Source organism: Tarenaya hassleriana, unplaced genomic scaffold (genome assembly GCF_000463585.1).
Source record: "Tarenaya hassleriana unplaced genomic scaffold, ASM46358v1 Cleome13, whole genome shotgun sequence".
Taxonomy (NCBI): Eukaryota; Viridiplantae; Streptophyta; class Magnoliopsida; order Brassicales; family Cleomaceae; genus Tarenaya; species Tarenaya hassleriana.
Window position 1 is genome coordinate 1,441,360 of NW_010963495.1, and position 10,987 is coordinate 1,452,346.

At 33.8% G+C, this 10,987-nt stretch overlaps 1 protein-coding gene across 1 annotated transcript; it reads left to right on the forward strand.

Annotated features, from left to right (window-relative positions):
• Window positions 1-4,185: 4,185 nt before the first annotated feature.
• LOC104807476 (3-epi-6-deoxocathasterone 23-monooxygenase) lies at window positions 4,186-9,661 on the forward strand. The gene is made up of 9 exons (XM_010532761.2): window positions 4,186-4,400; window positions 5,924-6,248; window positions 6,734-6,883; window positions 6,989-7,264; window positions 8,220-8,309; window positions 8,427-8,505; window positions 8,792-8,898; window positions 9,092-9,225; window positions 9,340-9,661. The coding sequence occupies exons 1-9, from the start codon at window positions 4,186-4,188 to the stop codon at window positions 9,440-9,442; spliced, it is 1,479 nt and encodes a 492-aa protein (XP_010531063.1). The 3' UTR covers window positions 9,443-9,661.
• Window positions 9,662-10,987: the final 1,326 nt, after the last annotated feature.

The window sequence follows — 10,987 nt, forward strand, 5'->3', positions numbered from 1 at the left end:
TTTCCACCGGATGCCCGTGGGAAATGAAGATTATAACGGGCATCCGTTGGAATTTATCAGACAACATTAAATGCGCCCAGAAAATTCCTACGGATGCCCGTTGGAAATCCGTTGGAATTTTCGATTATATAAGGGCGAGCGTCCATTCTTCCTCATCATTCAACAAGTCTCAAACAAAAAAAAACGAGAAAAAAAAAACGAGCAAAAAAAAAAATCAACAAAAAAAAAACACAAAATGGTAATTGATTTTCAATTCTTGTTCAATTCTTTAATATTTATGTTTTGTATTAATAACTAACTATTGTTTTTTTACAGTTTCGTAGGCGATTTTCTGGTTCCGGAGGATTGTTAGCGGGTTCTTCTGGAGCACCGCCACCGCCGCCACCACCACCTTCTCGTCTTCACTATCCACAATTATTATTAGAATAAATGTGGTAAAAACCGTTACTTTCATTCATTGGTAATTCACTCATACAAAAAAAAAGTTATCATTTTGTTATTTCTTTCTGTTTTTTTCATATATAAATCTATATATATAAATAATTGTGTTTAAAGGATTGTGGTGAAGACACCTAAGCATCCACCTCATCATCTATGTGACACTTTTTTTGTTTTTATTGGTCATTTATATATATAAATAATAGTATTTAAAGGATTGTGGTGAAGACACCTAAGCATCCACCTCATCATCTATGTGGCGCTTTTTTGTTTTTATTGGTCATTTAATTAATTAAAACATATTTTTTTAATAAATACAATGTGACATATAATACAAAAATGAGTAATCAGATTATATGGTGATTTAAAAAATTCTTATTGGTCATTTAAAATAATCATTAATCATTATTATGTTAATTTTTATTAGATTATCACCAATTTTAAAGAGGTGAAATGTGAAATATGTGGATGTTTTTTTAGATATGTAAAACATGAAAAATAACAATAGATTATATTTTATATAAATAAAGAGTTGAAACGTAAATAAATATTTAAATAAAAAATGATTCAATTTATTGTATTAAAAATCTATTTTCATTTTAGTTTAATATATTATTGAGATATTTAATTGATTACACTTATATTTAAAATTTATTTGAGGTCATGATATAAAAAACAAATGCCAATAAATTATTATAATTATAAAAACAAAATGTTCTTAAACACATTAAGGGAACGGTTACAAAAATAAAAAGTTGCTTGCTATTCTATCAATGAAGAAGAGCATGTTTCATTATAATGAGAGTAAATGGATAAATAAATGATATTTAGTGGAATAAACATTTAAAAAGAAAATTAAAGCAAAATAACCTATTGTGACTAAGATGCTAAAGCGTCATCGAAACATGTGGCAATTTTTTAAAATTTTTATCGAATTCTTATCATCTTTCACAATCAAAATTATAATTATTATTATAATTAATTTTAACACATTTATATATAATAATTTTAACACTAATTTTTACATATAAAAAAGGTGAACTAATTTTTACATATAAAAAATATGTGACAAATATAATAATTGAAAATATCAATAGATTATTATAATTAAAAAGACAAAACGTTAACTTTTAACATATAAAAGTTTATTTTGATCTTAGTTTTTTTTATTTTCTTATATTTATATTTAAAATCTATTTTAAAACCTTGATACAAAAAAAAATGTAAGTAGATTATTATAACAAAAAATAAAAAAGTTTATCTATTTTATATAAAACAAAAGAAACGTTCTCTTTGATGATAGTTTTCTCAATTGTCATTGGTTTTTGTAAACCTCTTATTAGCTGAAAATTGTCTATAAATTATTATATTTAAAATATGAAATAAAATTATACTAAAATTTATTGTTGTTAAAAGTATTCACTAATTCAATGATAAAAAACGGGAGAATAGTCTACGATTATTTTGGAGTAAATAAAATTTATTGTGGATTACTTAATGGAGTTAAAAATTTATAAAAAATCGGTCAAGACCGTTCTTTTATTTGCTCAATAATAAAAAAAACGTGATCAGAAGTATTCATTAGCCACTATTAGGTGTCTGTAACGGCACCAGAATGTTCTCTCAAAGGTCAAAACTTTCCGTATAAATAAAGCGATTTCACTCTCTCGATCGACAAATCTTCATCTAGATGTTCAATAAAATCAAACGAAGTGACCCGACAACAATTTGATTCCACGTCGATCTCGGTTTCTTCGACCAATCCCCAGGAAAACCCTCCAAAACCTCTCGCTCTCAGCCGATCCGTCGGTGACGGACGGCCGTTGTAAATACCGTTGTAACATTTCGACGGCGTTTCCAACGGATATTCTAACGGATATCCGTGGCAAATATCGTTGTAAATCCGTTGAAAAATTTCTAACGGATATTCTAACGGTCCCGTCGGAAAATAGCCACGGATGTCCATTGGAATTTCCGTTGATATATCCCGACGAACAAATCCGTTGGAAATCCGTTGAAAATATACCACGGAAAAACCGTTGGAAATCCGTTGAAATATTCCAACGGATGAGGGCGTTGGAATTCCGTTTGGAATTTGCCACGGAATTCCAACGGACACCGATTTCTAACGACGAAATTCCAACGGATATATCCGTTGGAAATCCGTTGGAAAAGTTGAATTCCAACGGATTTTCGGCCCTTTCCAACGGATTTGCCGGTTGGAATTTGGGGTTTTTTTTGTAGTGTTCGGGGCCAGGTCAGGTGGTAAGGGAGCAGGGTGTATCACCCTGAGGTGGAGGGTTCGAATCCTCTCATCGTTTTTCCTTGCCTTTGACCTGCTCGCCTGTCAGCCCATCATAATGGGCTGATTTACCTCCTCCGCGTGTGTTGCGGGCTTGTGCGCGTGGGCGTGAGGTTTGACCTGCAGGCGCCTAAGCCCAACTACGGCCCGAGCGTTAGGCGCGCCTGGTGGCCAGGTCCGGCGGACTGAGGTCCATGGGGACTGTTAGGCGCGGGTGGTGGTCAGTTCGTCTCCGTTTGTAAGGGTAGGTAGTCACAGGGATTCTCCATAGTTACAAAAAAAAATGTGATTCCAACCGTGATTAAACAAACGATCTAAATAGGTATATTTTCAGTTTTCGTATTCCTAATAATTTACTTATACTTCAGAATGTTACTTAATAAAATTAGGACTTATATATTTAACAGTTTTAAAGTTCATATATACAAGATAATACAATGACTTAAAATTTAATCATATGGTTTCGTGGAAGTGTGATAATAGGGAGATGCTTTTGTGTTATATGATCTCTATCATGAACTCATATATATATATGTGTGTGTATATATATATATATATATCATAGTAGTGCATAAACTGATAAACGTATATTGTTCATTCTTTTAACCAAATTGCTGCATATTTTAACCATAGTTTAAAATACATGTACTTTCTCTGACTGATCGGAATAAAGAGAAGAAATAACCATATTACAGAATCATATTATTTGAATGAGTACAGACTTTTCAGTGAGATTTTATAATTATTTTACCACAGTTCTTTATGATTTAAATGATATAATTGGGATCTAATTATAGAGCATCTTTAGTGATGTGTGTGTTCAAAAGAACAAAGAAAGGAAAATAATAGTTTTCAATTAATTGGCATATGAAATTACGAATCTCGTAGATATTATTGAAAAAATTAATTGACAAAAATATATGAACTTTTATGTTAATTGAGGTAACATATTTATTGACTGGTTTTTATAATTTAGAAAAAATCAATGCAATTGATTACAAAATAAATATTCTCAGATTGATAAAGATTACGTGGGCTAGAAATAAGTATATTCGGATGTTTTATATATTTATGATAATATTTACAGACATACAAGTGGATTTTCTATCATTAATTCCTCTGTTACCCTTTGACAATGACATCACTAGCTTTAGCTGCCTAATATTTAATCTCTCGCCCCCATCTCTCCCTCTCTCTCTCTCTCTGTCTGCATGGTGTGTGATAAAATCTCTCTCTCTCTCTCTCTCCCTCTACGATCTATACACATTTTGCTATATATACACACCTAAACACATGTACATATTTGTATACGCACAGTTCTGTTTATCGTGTTGAGGCATATATACAGAAATCTGCAAAGAAACCGGCATAACAACAAATTTTCCGGTACGTGGTCGCTATCATCATTTTGCCGAATATCTCCCGCTCTGTTTTGTGTCTTGTTGATGGAGTATTGGGTCGCCGGTTTGTGGGTCTTGATAACCGGAGTTGTTATCCGGTTATGGCTCTGGTTTAGCCGTATAAATTGCTCGGACAAGAAGAAGAAGAAGGGAATACCAAAAGGAAGCCTTGGATGGCCGGTGATCGGAGAAACCCTAGATTTCATCTCTTGTGGATATTCTTCTCGGCCCGTTAGCTTCATGGTCAAGCGCACATCTCTGTAAGCCTTCTTTCTTTATTTCTTTTTTTTTTCTAATTTAGTTTTTTTTTGTTTCTTTTGTTATGTTAGATCGTTGATTAGTACGAGGATAATTAGTAATAATCCATGTTTAGATGTTAATTTCTTTTGAATTGACTTGACTAATCTAGTCTCCGGAGGAAACAATTTTTTTGTCCAAATCAAAGTTTATTGTTTTCTTTTGAATTGGCATTAAAATCCTTTTTTTTAAGAATCAAATCCGGGTTTATAACTAATTAATTATTTTTAATCACAAGCAAAGGTAATCACATGTACAACTTTTAGAGATCATGAAATTTAAAGTTCCAAGTTAAAAAGATCATGAGACATTAGAACCGTTAATGACGTACCAAAAAGTGTAAAACTATAAATAAAAAACACTCAATTTCACAATACAATTGGCTGTGCTTGCTTATACTATTTGATGTTTGCTTCCCCAAATATATTTATCACTACACATAGAAAATTAACCGGATGATAAACATAAAAGTATATTATAGTTATGAAAAAAATAAATCATGCACGTAGTTGTTATATAATATCCACTGGATTTATAAATTAAAATAAAAACTCTATTTGAGGTGTGCCCACATGAAAACAATGAAATTTCGGCATTAACATAACATAAAAAAGAAGCAATATACACGACTGACATGACCAACCTGTCTTCATGTTCTTCACCACACATTACACAACAAAGGAGTTTGAGAAAGAGATCTTGCTGTTTGATTTATTTAAGTTCATTTCGCATCATCATCATCATCATCATCATATGTCATCTTCTTCAATCTCTTGTCCCTTTTTGTTGTGTTCCTTTTATTTTGTGTATCATAATTAATACAATTTTTTTTAAGCTAGAGCCTACTGATTTGTCACTACTACATTCTCCAACGTTATCAATAATTAAAAAACAAATATAAACACTAACAATATAAAATAAATTAAATGGATATATTAAATTGTTGTTTCATTGGAAAGTTCTAATTAATTGGGTAAATATACATCCAAATCTGAAAATTTGAATGCACTTGTTTCTGAAATAATAATTTCAAAAAAGGAAAAAAGCCCTAAAATATAGAGATTTTATAGGGAGGTACAAAAGGGGGGAAATGGGCAAGAGACAATCAGTTTCTTTTTGCAGTCTGTGTAGCCCCATACATATATCTAAGCCTATTTCCTCATAGGCTTCAGCTTTCCATTAAAATCTTCTTCTCTTTTTAATAAAAATCCGCAAGAGATAACTACTATACACACGCATATATAAATATATATATATATGATGTGATGTGTGTATGTATGTATGCACAATCCTAGAGGCTGTGGATGGGTGTGTATGTATCCAATACAACTAGAAACTTGAAATTAACTACTCATATTCCGGGCTTAGATTTTTCTTTATCATATGCTTTTTTATATATGCTTGTACACTATATATATATATATATACATTTTGCTTATTGATCGCTCTAACAATTGTAAAGAAGATGATGATGATGAATGTACAGGTACGGAAAGGTGTTCAAGACGAACATAATAGGGACACCAATAATAGTGTCGACGGATGCGGAAGTGAACAAAGTGGTGCTCCTAAACCATGGGAACACATTTGTACCCGCTTACCCTAAATCCATCGAAGAGCTTCTCGGCCGTAACTCCATTCTCCGCATCAACGGACCTCTTCACAAGAAGCTCCACACCCTCTTCGGCGCCTTCTTTAGATCTCCTCTTCTCAAAGACCGAATCACCCGAGACATCGAATCCTCCGTCGATCTCGCTCTTGCCTCTTGGGCTCAACTTCCCTTTGTTTACGTCCAAGACGCCGTTAAAAAGGTACTCACATTCTCTTCTTTTACATCCATATCTATATGTATGTATATATATATATATATATGGTTATAACTAATCGTATATTTGGTTTGGTCGCGGTGTAGTTGAATTTGGTATTTTATGTTCAGATGGGTGCAACCCCGATGGAACCTTTAACCAGTAAATAGTAATAACAATATATAATAATGAAATCTCCTTGTGAAAATAAATATTTGGCATGGGGAAGGCCGAATATAAATGTCGAGCATTATTGGTAACCACGATGAGAACATTTGAACGCGAGCTGTCGATGAATTAAATGCTGTGAGAAAGACGGGAATAGAATCTCAGCAAAACATCTCCATTTTGTCTATATATATGTATAATTAATTAGTCGTTAGGAATTTGGTTGTGTGTTTAATTAATGATCCCGTGATTAAAGTGCGATTACGTAATATTTGTGTTTTAATTTTAAATAATTTGGCCGGTAAAATTTATGTATTGTTCAGATCACGTTCGAGGTATTGGTTAAAACGTTGATGAGCATTGGTCCTGGCGAAGACATGGACGTTCTCAAGCGTGACTTCGAAGAGTTCATCAAAGGATTGATCTGTCTTCCCCTCAAATTCCCCGGAACCAGACTTTATAAATCCCTAAAGGTTCATTATCATTATTATTATTATTTATTTATTTGTGTATTTTTCATGTAATCACGTGGTACGCAAGTTTTCACGTAACTAGGGTTTGTTGCAATTCATGCACAGGCAAAAGAGAGGTTAGTGAAAACAGTGAAGAGGATTGTGGAGGGAAGGCAAATGGCGACGGAGAGGCAGAAGTCGTCGCCGGCGCCGGCGCCGGCACCGGAGAACGACGCCGTCGACCTGCTATTGCGGAACTACGAGAAACAATCTGATCCGTCCGATTTCATCAGCGGGAAGATCGTGGAGATGATGATCCCCGGCGAAGAGACGATGCCGACGGCGATGACCCTTGCCGTCAAATTCCTAAGCGACAACCCCGTCGTTTTAGCCAAACTCGTGGTACGCCTTTGATCTTTTTATCTTTATTACACTGCCATAAAAATATAAATAGAGCAAAATCTAAAGGAAATTTAAACTTAATTTAACCAGGTTCATAGTCTAATAATTAAGTTAATCTTTGAGGGAAAAAAAAAGAATTTTACCAAAAAAAAAAATAAAACTAAAAATAAGAAAAATAGACGATAAATGTACAACACACGCGTGTGTCATATATCGTGGGGGTTGTGCAATTTTGAGCCGTAGATCTCTGCGTTGGTCAATAATAGGAGAATCAACGGCTGAGATGCGCTTAAAATTACGAAGTGGAATTATGGTTGTGGGCTCGAGTTTTGACTTTTTTTTCTAGTGATCAAGTCCTACCAAAGGTTTGAGAGACACACGTGTGGATAAACAGGGAGATTGTCGGGATAGGACGCGTGTCAATTTATTAACCGTAGGATTAGAAGGAGAGTGGACGGCTGCAGAAGATGACGGTCTGTATTAACACCTCTGTCTGTACGAGCGGCCTCACCGCCTCTGTTCCCGTCAGAAACAAACGCATTATTATTGTTTTCCACTCCTCGTTTAATGTTTTCACAAAAAAAAAAATTATTTTTTACCTGTTAGAGGTAAAATAAAAAGTTAAATCCCATTGTGTTTTGTTAGTCTAAATTAAGTGTGATGTTGTTTTCGTCCAAGGGGATGATAGTGGCAATTAGTGAAAATATCGGATATGAACAGATGAATTAGTGGGAATTAACTGTGATTCCATAAAATGTAATTATGTTTTTAGCCATGACTGTTATTTTATTATCATTTCGCCGCCAATAGTTTTTTTACGACGGACCACAGTTTCTGACGTATTTTTTCAGTGATTATAATAAGTTTGGAATTATCAAATTTTGAATTGATAGTTACACACTTCGTATTTTATATATAGGGTGAAATTATTATTATTGTTTTGTTAATTGGGCAGGAAGAGAACATGGAGTTGAAGAGAAAGAAATCGGAGTCGGGAGAAGGATACAGTTGGTCCGATTACATATCTCTCTCATTTACTCAGAATGTAAGTCCCAATTATATTTATATCAGAAAATTAAATCTCGCAAATTTATTTATTTATTTTGTAATATTATGAATTATATATTGCTAAATTGATTCTGCCCCTATGAAACACAATAAGGTGATAAATGAAACTCTGAGAATGGCCAACATCATTAACGGTGTTTGGAGGAAAGCTCTAAGAGACGTAGAAATTAAAGGCAAGTTCTCTTTTTTTCAAAAACTTCCAATTCGACCCCAAAGCTTCCAATTATGCTTTCTTAGTCCCTATGGATAGAGCATGTATATACATTGTACAAGTCGTATTCCATGTAAATCACGCTTAGGAACTGTTTCTTGATTTATGATCTGAATGGGACGTAGGTTTGATGACATATCATTCATCTCAAACAATCATGATGATGGTGATGATATATGTATATGTATGTACATATACATATATATATAATATATATAGTTGTCATTTTGTGTGGATGTGTGGGACAGGTTACATGATACCAGAAGGATGGTGTGTTTTGGCATCTTTTATATCGGTTCACATGGACGAAGACATCTACGAGAACCCCTTTCAATTCGATCCTTGGAGATGGGACGTACGTACCAAACTCTGTTTTTTTTATCATATATTATCACGTTCTCTAAATCTTTGACATTTTGTTTTTTCACCCTAAACCTCATAATTACCGTTCATAATCTATTTTTGAGTTCGATCTTGTCCTGTCCTAATCGTGACATATTTTAACATGATTTTTCGGCTTTTTTCTCTCGAATTCATGGGATTCGCAGAGAATGAATGGAACGGCCGGGAACAGCAGCGTTTGCTTCACGCCGTTTGGTGGAGGCCAAAGGCTTTGCCCTGGCCTCGACCTATCGAAACTCGAGATATCCATCTTCCTTCACCGCCTTGTCACCAAATACAGGTAAACTCAATCGCAAACCCTAAACGCTAAATGCAAACGCAATCACATTGGTTCAGCGCGACGCGACTTTATATAACTAACATGTTTTCGTTTCCTATGAAACGCGGAATTCAGGTGGAAGGCCGAGGAGGACGAGATCGTGTCGTTCCCAACGGTAAAGCTGAAGAGAAAGCTACCGATCAGGATTGTATCTATCGATAGTGATAATGATATATGATTAATCGAAAATATAAATCCTTTAGGATATATATGTGATAAAACAAAACATTGCGTGAGGCTAATTATTATTATTATTATATATATATATATGAATATGAGATATGGTATATTTCCAATATTTTTCTCTTGTGGCAATTATAAGGGTTGGTTGCAATGTCGCTTTCCTCTAATTTATCAGATGTAACGCAAGCTGTGTTATAGTGTTGGACTTATCGTATATGCCCCTCTCACAAACACTAATTGGACTTCGATATATAATATATCAAATACGTATTTATATACGATAGATACGTGTGTGTATATGTGTTGTATTTTGTGGGGGAATTACATTAAATGAGAAAGGCCATGCACGACGAATGAAGACGAAACAAAGCCATGAGGAATACACGTGCATGAGTAGACCCACCTCTTTTCAATTATATCATCGTCGGTGGGTCTTCCTCTATCGATTTCACATTTTCATTTCATATATTCGTCGAATTAATTTAGACCCATAAAATAAGAATGAATATTCAGTTAATGTGGATATATATCTCAATTGTGTTTTTTTTCTTCCAGAAATCGTTACATCGCATAGATTCAAAATGAACGTATTTGAAATAGTTTTCTCTCGTACAGAAATTCAACCTATCAGAATTATGCCTTCGCATGATTAATATTATTACAAATAAATAATTAAATAATTAAAAAAAATTCTTACGGTCCGAAAAAGCACAAAGTGAAAGCAACGTTTTGCATCAGTAGGGTTGTCCCGTCTGAGTCAGACGACGTGTACATGACGACCATCTCCGCGACCGACCGTACGGAACAAAGTACCCAACGGATCCGCTGTAACGACGTCGTTTTTAAGGCACTACGAAAGCAGACTATTTGGAAACTATGTTGGGCCTTCATGGTTTAATTCCTATTTGGGCTTGCATTGTGGCCCATCAACCCTCTGTCGGGCTTTGACTGAATCATCGCATGTAATTTATAACTGTTGAATTTTCTGCAAAACAAAAAATCATTTGTGATTTTTTTTTAATTCTAATCATGGAGAGAATAAAAAATGGTGGATATAAATAAGGTACAAAACATTCACAATATAGAAAAGCATCAAATCCATAATTACTGAAACTAAAACTTAATTTAAAATTTATTATTGTATAGTCTCCGAAGGATGCTATTATTGCTACGTGCTTGCATTGTCTCTTTGCATGGTCAATGCCACTAGTGGCCTCGATTACTATGTTCAGACAGCATGGTCCGTCCATATCATTTTATTTTATCACACCACCAAAAAAAAATATATATACAATGGACGGATAATATAATATAAGATCAATCATATATAGCACAAAACATCTTATCTCTGTTGGGATTCCACTGAATTATCTGAAAATGCGACATAATAATGATTCCACTAATTCAATAAATATGTAAATATATAATATCCTTCTCGGCGTTATTTCACTTGTTTAATGCATGCCATGCTTTTCTAAAACGTATTTACTATAAAGTAAATATATGTATATACACGCGCGGATGATATGGTAAAAAATGG